Below are 14,211 nucleotides of genomic sequence, written 5' to 3'. Positions count from 1 at the left end.
AAAAAGGAAAAAAAATAAAATGGATTTGATTTTGGAGTTGTTCTCTGAAACAAATAAATAACTTTTTTCTATTTTTTTATTATATTCCAAATCTATTTCTAAAATCAAAAAAAAAAAAATACGAGATAGAGATTTCTATTTTATTTTTTTTATTCCTAGGAACAAAATAATAGAATTAGGCAATATTTGGCTGGTTACCAAACAAGCCTAATCAAATGGAATTGTTTTTGGGAAATTATTTTTAGACTTATTTGCATTTGAACTATGGAAAATTACTCAATCTCATGAATTGAAAACAAGTTCAAATTGAAGAAACCAACTTCCAATAAGAAAATCATTAGGGATTATGACATAAATGATCCATTAACTTTTAATTTATTCTCCGAACTTTTAATATGTTTGATATAACCCATTAATTTATGCTAAATATTCAAATAAGTGAATTTGAACATGTACCAAAAGTTTATTGGCCATATCAAATAAATTAAAGATGATATTGCACATCGAGTAAAAGTTCAAAGATCATTTATTTCATCTTCCTAAATCATTATCTTCATTTATTGTTTAGGATAATGATACACATAATTTGTTAACTTTTGCCTTTTATGCAACGTAGTCCTTAAACTTTTAATTTGTTAAGTATAATCCATTCTTGTGTTGTATCTAGGTGAGAAGAATCTATCTTTATACATTTATTGCCTCTCTCTCTCTCATCATTTACTTTCTTTCTTTTTTCCTCTAGATGATTCTTATATGTTTTTCGCATAAATTCTTTCTACCATCTCCATAATATATTTAGCTAATGGCCGTTCTTCTCATTCCAGAAAAAAAAAAAATGTTCATGTATAATGCTTTACAAATATGATTTCATCATTTCGTTGTAATTTATGTTATTTCAATGAATATCACAAAAAACTTTAAACTAGTGCATTTTTGACAAATTTATCTTAAACTAATTTTTTGATTGCAAAAAATCCAAAACCGGTACACTTGTCTTGCCATCTATTAATTTCCGTTAAATTTTATTTCGGATAATACGTGATAATTGATTAGTATATAATTTTAGGTTTTTTTTTTCATTTGTCATAATTGTACAGTTTTCTAGTTTTTTATTGTATTAATCTAATTTAATATACACAAATATATCAATTTGGGGTTTTGGTAGTAAAAAAATAAATTTGAATAATTTATCACATGTGTACTTGGTTTAGATTTTTTTGTTATTATTTAAGATAAATTTGTCATAAACATACTATTTTGAAATTTTTCGTAATCAAAAAATAAGTCTTGGATAAATTTATCACTAATTTATGGGGGTTTTTTTTTTTTTTTTGGTAAAGGATAAGAATATATTAAGCAAATGACAAATATACAAAAATTCGGAGCCAAAACTCACACTCTAGCTGCGGGAAAACAAGGAGAGTGAGAGGGAGCCAAATCAAAAGAACAAAGGCAAAAAGAACAAGCTAAACAACCCAAAAAAAAAAAAAAAAAACAACCCACGGCACTACAAACTACCACAAACCAAACCGCCGACCCTCAATCAAAAGGCAAAGAATGGAGGGGTGTTAGGAAGATATAGCCGATTCAAACACGGAGGGATCGAATCCCCAATTTATGGTTTTTTGTAATATATAAATAAGATGTTTGTCATTACAACTCGACTTGATTTGGTAACGTTTTTGTTTCTCTATTTTTTATTTTGAAACATAAAAAGAACATAAATCTGTTTGATAATGTTAGCTAATTTTTTTATTTCTCGAAATAGATCGATGATCATGGAATAGATTTAGAACACAAATAAAAAATAGAAATAACTTACTTCTTTGTTCTTCGGAAAAAAAAGAAAAAGAAATAAGTTAATATGAGAAAAACAAGCTCAACATAACTTAATGCTAGTCTTTACACAATTGACATAAGGTTTGGTCTCCTGACCCTATTTTTTTTCTTTTTTTTTGTTGGTTATACTCTAATCCTACTCTAACACTCACTCTCGGACTTTTGCCTTGCTCCTTGCGGGCGTGGGAGTCGAAACCTACTTGAAATGAAACCGTTCCCACCCCAATCCTCCGAGAAGGTGGGGATTTGAACCCATCACCTCCCCCTTCCAAGTTGGAATGGTGGCCACTGGGGCGAACCATCAGTGGTTAAATAAATTAAAAAAAGGAAAATTTTAGAAATTATATTATGAGTAGTTTAACTAGATTTTAATGTTAACTTTAGTTTAGAATTAGTTTAACATAAAAAAATATGAAATTATTATTTTTCAATGAAAATTGGATTCAAAATTGAATAAGTTTTTAGGGCTTTACTATGTGGATTTTTTAATATTGTTTTCTTTTAAAGACAACACTAGGTTGCAAAAGTCATTGACTTCAAGCAATGTTTGCTCTTTTTCTCAAAAGATTTATATATCTATTTATTGTGATGTCCAAAGATTTATTTAAATAAACAAAACTCTTTACTATTTCCAGCCATCCATCTTTGACTTATTATCATGTTGGATTTTCTTAGGTAATTTTCTCATTACAAAAGTCCAATATTATCTAAACATGAAACATTAAGTCTCTTTATAATTAAATAAAAAAAATTGAGGATATAAATTTTTAAAGTCGTGCTAAACACATTTTTGTTCTTTTATTGTTTCAATAATAGAAATTCTATGTAGTTACCAAACTCGTTTTCTACTTAAAAACTCGTATAGGGAATTAGAATAGAAAAAAACTATTTTTAAATAGAAATTATTCCCAAAAAGATAAATAATACTAAGCGCAATATAAGTATCATTTTCAAAGATGCAACCTGCCTTTAGTGGACTTACTCATAATCAAATATCATAAAATCAATTTTTTCTAACATGAGCATGTTGGAAATTTCCTATAATATGGGCTTACATTAATTAATTGATTTCTATTTTAAATAATTGGGTTAATGAATATTCCAATATTTGTTAAACCCTAAAGTGATTTGATTGAATTGGGTAATGGCATCTATTGTTAACGGGCCTAGTTGAGCAAAGAAAGTGTAGACAATTATGTTTGATTGAAGCCCGTAATGGAAAGCCCGCAGTTGACACGCTGTTGATTAGGGTTTCTTAGGTTCTCTAGCCATAAAAAGGTAGGTTATAGCTATCGATTCTTTAATCCCATTAAAAGTCATTATATTGAAATAGGTTGTAGTGCTAGGAAGATGTGGTATTCCGAATGCATCCCTAATTATCGAGTCATCTAATTTTCTTCAAGTGAAGCAATGGCTTAAACAAGTACGCTTTAATTCCGCTATATTTATTGATTTTGGTGTTTTACAATCATGTATGGATCCGTTTGTTATGAAAAGATTAATTATTTACGAGAATAATTTTCTACATGTGGTATGGGAGCTTATTGTATATGATTGTAGAACCTAAATTTTTTTTTTTTTTGGACAAATTCGAAATCCTCCTCTTTGAGCCGAATATGGGCATTATTTTTTTTCATGTATATTTTTTTGCTTAATTAATCTCGTAATATAGGCTTTTGTTCTACATGTTGAGATCTTTCCAACGATATATAAGGTTGAGAATTGAGAGAGAATTTTGAATTTGAAATTCTAAGGTTTATGCATGAAATTTTTTAGAATTTTTGAATTACTTGATTGATGTTCGATGCAAATCGTTGTATGGCTATTGTTATATATTTGTTTTAGTATCCTTTTGTTGTATTAAATTAAATTTTTTAGGGCTTAAATTTAAGAAAATCGAATTTCGGCCATAGAAGGCTTAGTTCCGATCGTGTCCTCTTGATTCTTGGGGTTAAATGAACGTGTCGTCGATTCGTCGTGAAGGGTCTCGAGGGTATGTCGCGTGCTTGGTCGGCGATGGCTGGAATAGTCAGATTGGTTGCAGAGTTCACTCTCTCGTCTCTCGTCCTCGTTCTTCATTGTGGTGAAGAAATTTGAAATCGGTTCGTTCGTTTTGCAAGGTGCTCGCTTTTCCCCTTTCGTACCCTTCTCTTATCCGCTGAGCTCCTGCTTTTCGCGGCGTGCATTACTCCTCCCTTTGACGACGCGGCGATGCGTAGTAGACAGAGGATGGGTTGCTTTTGATGTTCTTCTTATGTGGTCGAGAGGTTAGTGTACTTACGCACGCGTACTGTTTGATGGAATGCCCGGCAAAGAATCTTGAACGATTATGTTGGCCATGTGATGGTTTGCCCCTTCTGGGGTAGAGAGGTTGGAGTGTACTTACGCACGCATGCTGTCTGATGGAATGCCCGGCAAAGAATCTTGAACGATTATGCTGGCCATGTCATGGTTTGCCACTTCTGTGGTAGAGTGGTTGGAGTGTTCTTACGCACGCATACTGTTTGATGGAATGCCCGGCAAAGAATCTTGACAATTGTGTTGGCCATTTGATGGTTTGCCACTTCTGTGCTAGGGAGGTGAGTGTACCTACGCGCGCGTGCTGTTTGATGGAATGCCCGGCAAAGAATCTTGAACAATTATGTTACCCGTGTGATGGTTTGCCACTTCTGTGGTGGAGACGTTAGTGTACTTACGCACGTATGCTGTTTGATGATTTGACTGGCAAACATTCACGGACAATTATGTTAACCATGTGATGGTTTGCCAAAGCTGCTTAGCTGAACATTTTTTTCAAAGTTAAAACTGCCTGAGCTTGAAAGTTACGTAAGGTGAAAGAGGAGCCGCGACTGAGCTCGAGGACAACCATATTTCATGATTTTTGGATATGATGTTTGGACAGATTTGGAGAAAGATCCATGTGTAGTTTGTGAACGAGGCTTGTGTATTTGACAAATGGTAACCCGTTGATAATGAGTTTAAATGCCAAGATAATGTCGCTAACATGGCCTCCATCTTTAATAAGGACCAGCGGTTGAATTGCTCAACTTTATGTGGGGCTGCCTTTTTTGCAATTTGAAAACCAAAATAATGTCTCCAGGCAGGAGAGCCATGCTTTTGGATGATTTCTGAAACAAATTACCTTGGCACGTGTCCAGTAGATGCACGCATTTGCAAATTTGCCTATCATATGAATTGGAAAAATGAAAAAGGAAACTTAGGTACTGCACATCACAATGCATAGCTTTTTGCTTGCATTCTCACACAGTTTCCTTCGATCATAAAGGATAATTTGCTTAGTGAAAGCTAGCGAATGTTTTGGTTACTTAATAATCCCACATCTAACCAAGCGCCCTCGTGGATTAGCTCTTTCAGTTCTATTTGTTTTTGTCATTGTCAAATTTTTGGAAACAACACATTCGCAGCTACTCTTTCAATTGTTTGGATCGGTGATTCTCCTTAATACTGCACTAATATCATAACAACATGATCTAGCACTTCAGCAGTGTCATGTTTTCTTATACAGGTCTGTTTGGGCTTAAATCAGGTTATACCAGGTTATACCATGGGTGGTGGTTTATCTGAGTTGGTCCATATCTGAGCCTAATTCACCCGATTATATCTGCTTCTGATCAGAGATCCCATATTTGTATACAGCTTCTTTAGAAGAGTCCAACAAAGAAGACACTGCTTTATGACCCTATGTTAACTTTATTCCCCTAGACCTGCCTCTAAATTTTGTTCTCATCTCGCCATATTCAGAGGAAGAATATAATATGCAGTTCTTAAAACTGTCTTTTCCTAATCCCCTCACTCCATCCAATTCGCCACCTTCTGCACATTTCTTGACTTCTGTTTTACCATGGCATCAACCCATCAAACCTGGATACAACTCAGGTTCAGTTCCTAGTTTGTACACATCATCTGGAAAGTTCTCTAGGCCACTCATTAGTTTGGGAAAACGCAGCTGTTCAGTTAGAGTCTGTTGTGGAATGGCAGAACATGATGACAGTTTTTACATGAGGAGGTGTGTGGAGCTTGCAAGGACAGCGATTGGCTGTACAAGTCCCAATCCTTTGGTGGGATGCGTAATTGTCAAGGATGGGAAGATTGTTGGCGAAGGATTCCATCCCAAAGCTGGTCAGCCTCATGCTGAGGTCAGTTACATTAGCTCATGTTTTCACGCTCCATCTTTAGTTGCTTAATAACTAGGTGGAATAAAACTTCACTTTTCCTCCTTCTGGAGGACATTGCATTGTGTTTTCATTGGTTTCTTTAGCTGGCTGGAGAAGATGGTGCAGGGGCAGTGCCAGTGTGACCACTAGGCTCGGAGCTTCAACCCCCAACCTTCCAACTAGATGACGGTAATACAGGGCAGCTCTCCTTGGGCTGGAGTTTAGCTCTACCGTGACTTCACCTAGGTCACAGCTGAGGACCTTAAGACACTGATGCTGCTTGTTCACATTTTAATTGATGATGGGCATTTCTCTGTTGCTGTTCTAAAGTTGAACAGTGACATGGTTCCGGCTTGCCAGCTAGTATTGAGAAGAAACTTAAATAAGTTCTCTGCAGAACAATATAATTTTGTATCTTTCCCAGTATTCTATAGAATAAATAAAATTGTGAATCCATGATTTAGTTTATGAAATTTTAAAGTCTTATCTTCTTATCTTACAAACTAGGTTGCATCACAATGCCCATGTGCAGGTGTTTGCTTTGAGAGATGCTGGTGATTTGGCGGAGAATGCAACTGCTTACGTGAGCTTGGAACCATGTAATCATTTTGGAAGGACTCCACCGTGTACAGAGGCACTGATCAAAGCGAAAGTAAGAAAGGTGGTAGTTGGGATGGTAGATCCTAATCCACTCGTGGCTTCAAAAGGTATTGATAGATTAAGAGCTGCGGGGATCGAGGTGACTGTTGGGGTGGAGGAAGCACTATGCAAGAGTCTCAATGAGGCCTTTTTACATCTGATGCTCACTAAGAAGCCTCTTCTTGCTCTCAGGTGGTTGATTCAGTAAATATTGATCTTTGTTCATGCATGTCATCAGAATTTAAGATGCACCAATTCACATGCACAAGGGAGAATGTGTTTTTAATCTATACAGGAATTGAACTGTTTGAATCGAGCAGCTGAAATAGTTTCAAGTTCACAGGTTAATTTGACTAAATGCCCTTTTTATAACTTCTAGGTACTCCATCTCCCTTAACGGCCAAGTCTCAGATCATCTTGGTGAAGGAGCCACTGACTCTGGTGGGTACTACTCCAAGTTACTGCAGGAATATGATGCAGTCATCCTCTCGTCAACCTCATTATCTGATAAATTGTCACTGCCCACTTCCCAAGAACCTGGTGCCAATCAACCTCTTCGGATAGTAGTAGCAAGAAGTTCCAATGCCACACTTGATGTCCCAGGTCTCGCTGCAGGAGTAAATTCCAAGCTTATTATATTTACAGACAAAGAGAGTGGTGTGGAATCAAAAGGGTCTCTTGAAGGAGTCGAGACAGTTATTTTAGATAAGATAAATATGGATGCCATCTTGGACTACTGTAAACGTCAAGGTATGTGCAGTGTTTTGTTAGACTTCACAGGGAATGCATATGACTTCGAAGAGCTTGTCAAGGAGAGTGTTGAGCAGAATCTGCTGCAGAAGATTTTGGTCGAAGTGTTGCCTCTATGGTGCGAAAGAAATGACAGAAATGCACGTTTCCCTTTGAACATGGCGGAAGTACACAAAATAAAGAACTTGCGACCCAAGATGTACAATAAGAGCATCATATTGGAGGGTCATCTTTAGCAGAAGCAACTCGATCAAGGCAATTGACTATGTGACTTTGTGCGAGATGCTGTGCATTGAAATAAACGGTGACATTTGCTTCATTCCTGAGAAATATTATGTAGCTGGCTCTTTCGAAGTACCTGATGTTTGCAATTCATAAATGGATTATTATGACAGTTTTTTATTGGATAAGATAGATGAGGAGACGTGTATCTGACTTTTATAAATACCGGGGAGCTCTTTCATGACCTGGAAATGCTTTGAATTTTTCCCAATCTTCAACCATACGTTGACAAGATTACAGTTATTCGCTCATAAACTTCTCTAACAACGAACCTTGGATCAAAAAAGAAGAATGACACAGGAAGGTTCCACCACAGACAGCAGCAAGGTCCATATGCAGCTCAAACCACTGCCATCCTGCTCACTTTTCCTACTTTAAGATTCAATGCATGTAAAATCAAAATGCTCGATTCCTGGGCTGGGACTACTTGAGTAAATGCTTGAGAGAGATTAGCAATAGCATAAAAGCACATAGCGAACACGATATTAAAAAAAAAAGAAAAAAAAAAAGAAACACGATAATTCATCCAGAACGGAAATTGGGATGGCGAGAGTTGAAGAAACTCAATTGAAAAAACCTCCATGTCAAATTCCATACTCAAGGTTTCTTACATTCGCATAACTGGACTAGTCACCCATGGTATATACATCAGATTAATCACAAAACACACAAAAACTGTGATATCGTGCTTAAACCATATAGCAAAGGCTGGGCAGCTCTAAGAGTCAAGACAGAATAATTCTGTATGAAGTGAGCACAGCAACAGGATCATGGTTGTTCTTTTGGTGAATCCCTGGAGCCCGCCAAGTTCCCCTACTGGCTCTCTCGAGGTTTCTCACTCGATCCAAAAACAAAACCTTTCACACGATTCTCGGCCGATAGTATCGCCTTCTTAATCTGGGAATGAAGACATCTCAGATCAATGAACACCACGTAATCAATCCAAGAGTAAGGTATAAAGGACAGGTAAAAACAACAATTTCTATGTCAAATCACTACAAGCAGAAAGAGGATGTCACAACACCGCCTCGTACCCATTAACAACTTTCGCACAGGATACATACTATGCGTTTTTATCCAATTGCAGCACAGCAGCAAAAGCAAGAAGAAAGATTTGCTTGAGATAGACAAATTACAAAGTCAGAACCTCGATACGCATCAGAAGTTCCCAGCAATTAGCTTCTGCCTCAGACGAAGCACGAATCGGAATCTATGCTGTGAGAATTACAAACGGACAGTGCCACTCACTTAACGGAGAGGGAACATCTTAAATTCTCAAAGACATCCATCCCCACCACCACCTCAAACAGACGAAACAGCAGCCCATGATAACATTACGCGCGCAGAAACCAATCAACCAGCGTGACGGATCAAACAGTCACAGTCTCCGATCCCAGCCCGTAATTCAAACCTTGCCCACCAGAAATTCCCCCAAAAATCGTTCACGTCGCATCGCAAGTTCAGAAATTTCGTACAGCTCTTCGCAAAGTCGGCAACTTTCGCACCCCACACTCCTTCGGCACCCAAAAAGAAACGAAATTCATGGAAAAAAAGAAACAGAACCCAAAAAACACAAAGGATTAAGAAGACGAGACGAAGAAGGGACTGACGGGATCGAGGGCGTTGGGCTCGGGGCCGTAGTCAGCCGTCAAGAGAAAGTAGGCGGCGGTGATGGTGGCCACCATGGTCGTCCTCCTCACGAGCTTGTCCGTCCTGGGGTTCATCATCTTCGTGCTGGAGAGAAACCGCCTGCTCTCGTGAACCGTCGGGAAGAGGAGGAGAAATAACGGCGATTGGGGTGGAGTGGACAAGCAGAAGAAGGAAGAAGAAGAAGAAGGTGTTGGAAGATTGGACGGAGTGAACCTTTTTTAGTGATTTACTTATGTTACAAGAAAATATACTGATTTCAAATTGCCACTACACTTTTTCTTTTCATCACCCTCTGATTTGTGATGATAGATTTACATCGATTTGGTTCAATTTGGGGGAAATGCATCTGAGGAAATTCAAAAGCGTTTAACTTGAAAGGGTTCAACGAAATGCTTATTAAGTCAAAAGCATAGAATGTATATTTTATTTGCTCGTTGGGTAAAATTCATCCTTATAATTTTTGTTTTTAATAATCAAACGATATCTTGAGTAAATTAATACGCGATCTCTCATCTCCAATCAGAGCAAGGTAACCAATCTTGGGATTTAAGTTTATTATTAAGAAAAAGGTTAGGAATTTTATATTAGGATGAGATTTATTTCACCCACGTGATTCTGACTTAATTTTCTAAAAATTAGTCTTATGTCTGTCGCGATCGATAATTCGTCGAGAAATTGCATAAATTCTTCCTCAGCTGTGTTGATTGCACGAAATTGAAAATTAAATGAATGGAATAAAAAAAATCAAATTCCATGGGTTGATCTGAAAATCGACCAATAAATTTGAGTAAACCCAAATGGAACTTACCTTGTACGTGCTTGCCAAACGAGGAGAAAAAGAAGCAAAAAAAGAAAAAGAAATTGCAGCAAGAATGTCTCCTCCTCCATTTGCCCACTTTCCATCTCGGCTCTTCCTTCTTCCATAAAAGCAGAAGCTCGCCCGGCCCATCTCCGCCGCTCGGCTCCGGTGAAGAAGGCGAAACCCATTTCGGCGCCAGCCAGCCACGAGCGATCCATGGAAGACCCGAAGCCGGCTCCGGCTCCGGCTCCGGCTCCGGACCCGACAGCCCAAACGCCTCCCGGTCAACCGCCGCTCCCGCCGCCGAGCAAGAAGCGGCCGCTGGACGCGGACGCCTCCGTCCAGAACTCCAAGTACTTCAGGATGCGCGCCGTGCTGGGCGACCTCCGTCCCCATTTCATCGAGGTACAGATTCGTTTAAGATGGAATCACGGGTTGCCCTTGAGGAATCGCGACTCTGTCAGCAGACCCGTTTGTTTTGAAGTTTTGGGAGCTTGAACTTTTTTGAATTTTCTCTTCTTCTTGTTTTTTTTTTTTTTTTTTAAGTCTCTGTTCTGGATCTTCTTGCTTGATGTATTCTTGGACATACCCAGGTCGAAAGTTTGTCTCTTTTTTATGTGAAGTCCAGAGTGATAGCGCGTCGTAAGCTGGTTATGTGTTGTCTGCTGTTGATGGGAACGGAAGGACTCGAGATCAGATGCCTGTATCTATCCGAGGCCGTCCTGTCTAGCTAATTCATTGTTCTTTTTTGGCGAAACTTTGATGGTTCCATTTTAATCTTTAGCTTTCACTAAATCATGCTATTGCACTTGCCCATTGGGTTGCGGTAGTTCCGACTCTTGGTCATTTTGTGGCCAGTTTCGGGAATCTTGCGAACTGAAACTTGTTGCTAGGACTCTGTACTTGTTTAGCAACTGAAACAATTAGCGAGCATGTTGGTTTTCCTCCCTCCAACTTGCGAAGGATTATCTGGGCATGCTTTTGGATTTATGTTGAATGCTGGCTTATCAAAGGAGGGGGGAAGAAAATCTTGTGTAGCCTTGGACCTAACACTTTCCATTTTCGATACCCTTTGAAGGTGCTTCGGACCCCAGATTTTCGGAACAGCGAGGCAGCTGAAGAAATCAGAAAACGTAAGTGTCTGATCACTGTTTCCTTGTCCCGGTTTCATGAGGTAGATGTGTTGCAAGAGTAGTTTTCAGTGTTCATAACCATACTAGACGATCAATTTGCTAGATCAGTCTAGTTAGGAAAGCCTCTTATTATGGGTTTGTGATCTAGTTGTTTTATCAAATTATACACTTTGACTTAGTAAACAGAGATTTTTTACTTCTGATGTTTGGGGGAAGGTATCTCTCTTTACTTGTCAAAGGAAGACAGAACGTCCTGTTTCAACTTTTGCTGTTGTTTCACCTAAAGCTGTGCCCAGTTCACATTTGGTAATGGATGTGTTTGCTCACTTCTGTCTTGAGTATTCCAGGGTTTTAACATGCTGAAGTGAATACTTGGTTGAGTCTTTTGGAATTGTACTCTGAAACTTGTACTCAGAGCTTTTTTTTTTTTTTTTACAATGAGAAAAACTAGATTAACTTGTTTTAGAGCAAAAGAATGCTTGGTGAATCGTGATATCATAACTATCTTCACTACGTAGAATAGCTTTGATTGAGTCATTTCTAGTTTACTATTCTAGTTGCATGCTACAGTAGCTGCACATTCTGGATGGTAATTCCCGAACTTTTTGAGAATGTATACCTCGAATGAGAAATAACAAGCACATCGGTCTGATGTTATGCAAAGCAAGAGTGACATGAAAAAGACCATTATCTCGGACACTCCCAAGCAATACTTTTGACTTGCCAAACTGCCTAAGTTTATGTTGCCTTTATAAAAGGTTTACCTTTTGTTTGCGTATATTAATTTTTGGCATTCTTTCTCGCAGAGGTTAAGCTTCTGATGGATCTATATACTCAGATAACTGGAAATAGTGCTCCCGAAGTCCAGCCTTCCACAGCAGAAAACCGGAATGTTTCAAAGGCTCCAGATTCCAAGTCGAAGGAGCACCAAGAGCAGAAATCCTCGAAACCATCCGACAGCAAGCCTTTTCAATCAGGGTCCGCATCTGAGAAGCAGCGACCTGATGACGACGGTAAACTCGTCGGGGCATCTGCTTTTGGCTGGAATTTCATCACCTTTCCGGGCAACGAACCAATTTATTACGGCATGACTAAGGAATCATTCCGAGCTGCCCAAGCAAATGTGCAAGCATCGTAACCGGGGCTCTCTCTTTCCCGTGTCCGGAGATTGAAAGCAATCGCTTAATGACTCGAAGTGTAATTGCCGAGGAGATTTATGTGGCGGATCACTCTGTACATTTTGTAGCTGATTTATCTTCATAAGGATCATTCAGAATCTGACTTTATGTTCTTGGTATGTATGAGCTAATTCTTCCATTTTGCCTTCCGGAACAAGTTGATGAGATCTTCCTGCTTAATGCTTGAGGTGGAAGTTGAGGTTCCTTAGGATACGAAATTTTCCGAAAGAGAGAGGATTAGTCCTATCCATGCGAGATGTTCTACACGAGATGAATTAGCAAATCATCCATTCCTGCCACCTATTTAACTGGTTTGTACATAACACAGTGGGCTAGAAAAAAGATGAAGGATGCGTGAGGTTTGGCTTTTGCAAAATACCTTTCCATATGGTATTTGGGTGAGCATTATTTACCATAAACTTGTGAAGGACTTTCGCTTAAAAATAAATAAATAAAGTGAAAGCAGGGATCGATGAAAAGATAGCTCAGGCGAATCTAAAAGAGGCACGAAGATCCGTCGCAGAGGTCGTACAATCTCAGGTGAGGTGACATCGAAGTCGCGCAGCCGCAAGATGACCTGTGATCTGACCCTTCGATCGGTACCATCCAGGCAAGGGCCAGATGCGCTTTAAGTTTTTTTAACTTAAATTTATTCACATGAAATATTTCTAATAATTTTCAAATCTGGGCGACAATTTGAATTTTGCATAAAAAGCAAAATGTTATTATTTTTCCCTTTAGAATAACATAAACAAATAGGCGTTTAGTATATAGTTCTTTGGGAAAATTTGTACTTAAAACTAAATCATCACACTTCTAGAGAAATAATTAAAAGCAACAATGATCTATACTAAGAATTCAACCAAAACCAAAACCAAACCAATGAACTTAGAGTGAACCATATTGTTTTTATAGTTTGATATGCACTCTTAACCACCGCCACACCCCCCCCCCCCCAAAAAAAAAAAAGGGTCATACCCATCCCAAAATGTCATTCAGTCTTGAGCCATATTATTTTGATTCAATTGAGTTTAATTTAAACCGTCAAGATTGAGATAATCAAATTTGCAAATTTATTTTCTTAACCCCATCAATAGATACATAAAGAGAAAAGTTTAAAATGGCATGTTTTTCTTTTGGCCAAATTAAAATGACATATGAACTAGAAAGCATCAATATTATTTAGGAGTCTTCATGTCATGTCAAATACTTCAACACGTTCCAACATGTTTTCCGACATGTAATCAACATGTATTAGGAAAATCCAACATATGTTAAACTCTCCCAACACACTCTGACACGTGAGTTTGAAATTTCGATATATAAAGAATCAATTTTAAAAATTTTCAATAAATAAAAGGTTAAAATGTAAATATGTAAAAAAATAACAAAACAATAAACGATGAAAGACTTTTTATTATATTTGATGGTGACATATGGATTTTTTTTTTTTTGACTTATTGTTAAATGGTAAATTTAATAGTGGATGTTTTTTTTTATTGATTATTTGAATATAATGTAGTTGAATTTGTTAAATTGAAATAATTAATTGATATTTTTAGTGTAAATTAATTTTAGATTTTTTTATTATTATATCAATCTAGGGGACTTGGCCTTAAAAGAGGTTTTGTGAGGTGAAGGAGCCGCAATAGTTATAAAGCTGGTAGAGGGCTCCTCCCAATATCAAGTGCGGATGAAATTAACATATTATGTATATAAAAGTTTATATTTAATATATTATCGAATTTATTTTTAAAAATGATGTA

The 14,211-nt window shown here is 37.5% G+C and overlaps 3 protein-coding genes across 8 annotated transcripts; 2 read left to right on the top strand and 1 right to left on the bottom strand.

Annotated features, from left to right (window-relative positions):
* Nucleotides 1-3,749: 3,749 nt before the first annotated feature.
* On the top strand, nucleotides 3,750-7,869 carry LOC104442094 (riboflavin biosynthesis protein PYRD, chloroplastic). 6 transcript variants are annotated; one of them, XM_010055398.3, is made up of 5 exons: nucleotides 3,750-3,832; nucleotides 3,960-4,106; nucleotides 5,366-5,996; nucleotides 6,547-6,845; nucleotides 7,033-7,869. In XM_010055398.3, the coding sequence occupies exons 3-5, from the start codon at nucleotides 5,616-5,618 to the stop codon at nucleotides 7,637-7,639; spliced, it is 1,287 nt and encodes a 428-aa protein (XP_010053700.2). In that variant the 5' UTR covers nucleotides 3,750-3,832; nucleotides 3,960-4,106; nucleotides 5,366-5,615; the 3' UTR covers nucleotides 7,640-7,869. The 6 variants fall into 6 exon arrangements, with proteins under 6 accessions (XP_010053700.2, XP_018727913.2, XP_018727912.2 ...); XM_018872368.2 differs by lacking the exon at nucleotides 3,960-4,106 and having other exon boundaries at nucleotides 3,752-3,959; nucleotides 5,387-5,996; XM_018872367.2 differs by lacking the exon at nucleotides 3,960-4,106 and having other exon boundaries at nucleotides 3,752-3,959.
* A 360-nt stretch (nucleotides 7,870-8,229) lies between these two features.
* On the bottom strand, nucleotides 8,230-9,664 carry LOC104442093. The gene is made up of 2 exons (XM_039311228.1): nucleotides 9,296-9,664; nucleotides 8,230-8,582 (listed from the first exon to the last, which is right to left on the bottom strand). The coding sequence occupies exons 1-2, from the start codon at nucleotides 9,410-9,412 to the stop codon at nucleotides 8,499-8,501; spliced, it is 201 nt and encodes a 66-aa protein (XP_039167162.1). The 5' UTR covers nucleotides 9,413-9,664; the 3' UTR covers nucleotides 8,230-8,498.
* Nucleotides 9,665-10,148: 484 nt separating this feature from the next.
* On the top strand, nucleotides 10,149-12,649 carry LOC104442092 (PPE family protein PPE2). The gene is made up of 3 exons (XM_010055392.3): nucleotides 10,149-10,539; nucleotides 11,213-11,267; nucleotides 12,074-12,649. Exons 1-3 carry the CDS (start codon nucleotides 10,351-10,353, stop codon nucleotides 12,403-12,405), a joined length of 576 nt encoding a protein of 191 aa, XP_010053694.2. The 5' UTR covers nucleotides 10,149-10,350; the 3' UTR covers nucleotides 12,406-12,649.
* Nucleotides 12,650-14,211: the final 1,562 nt, after the last annotated feature.

The sequence above is a fragment of the Eucalyptus grandis genome, chromosome 4 (assembly GCF_016545825.1).
Source record: "Eucalyptus grandis isolate ANBG69807.140 chromosome 4, ASM1654582v1, whole genome shotgun sequence".
Lineage (NCBI taxonomy): Eukaryota > Viridiplantae > Streptophyta > Magnoliopsida > Myrtales > Myrtaceae > Eucalyptus > Eucalyptus grandis.
The sequence above is the reverse complement of the archived record's forward strand: the minus strand, read 5'-3'. Positions and strand labels throughout refer to the sequence as shown.

Bases quoted from the DNA above. Each gene is read 5' to 3' on its own strand.
- LOC104442094 (XM_010055398.3), top strand. From the start codon at position 5,616: ATGCAGTTCTTAAAACTGTCTTTTCCTAATCCCCTCACTCCATCCAAT. The intron at 5,997-6,546 runs GTCAGTTACATT...GCCCATGTGCAG, and splicing joins CTGGTCAGCCTCATGCTGAG to GTGTTTGCTTTGAGAGATGC. The intron at 6,846-7,032 runs GTGGTTGATTCA...TATAACTTCTAG, and splicing joins AAGCCTCTTCTTGCTCTCAG to GTACTCCATCTCCCTTAACG.
- LOC104442092 (XM_010055392.3), top strand. From the start codon at position 10,351: ATGGAAGACCCGAAGCCGGCTCCGGCTCCGGCTCCGGCTCCGGACCCG. The intron at 10,540-11,212 runs GTACAGATTCGT...TACCCTTTGAAG, and splicing joins TCCGTCCCCATTTCATCGAG to GTGCTTCGGACCCCAGATTT. The intron at 11,268-12,073 runs GTAAGTGTCTGA...TCTTTCTCGCAG, and splicing joins AGCTGAAGAAATCAGAAAAC to AGGTTAAGCTTCTGATGGAT.
- LOC104442093 (XM_039311228.1), bottom strand. From the start codon at position 9,412: ATGATGAACCCCAGGACGGACAAGCTCGTGAGGAGGACGACCATGGTG. The intron at 8,583-9,295 runs GTCAGTCCCTTC...CTTCATTCCCAG, and splicing joins AGCCCAACGCCCTCGATCCC to ATTAAGAAGGCGATACTATC.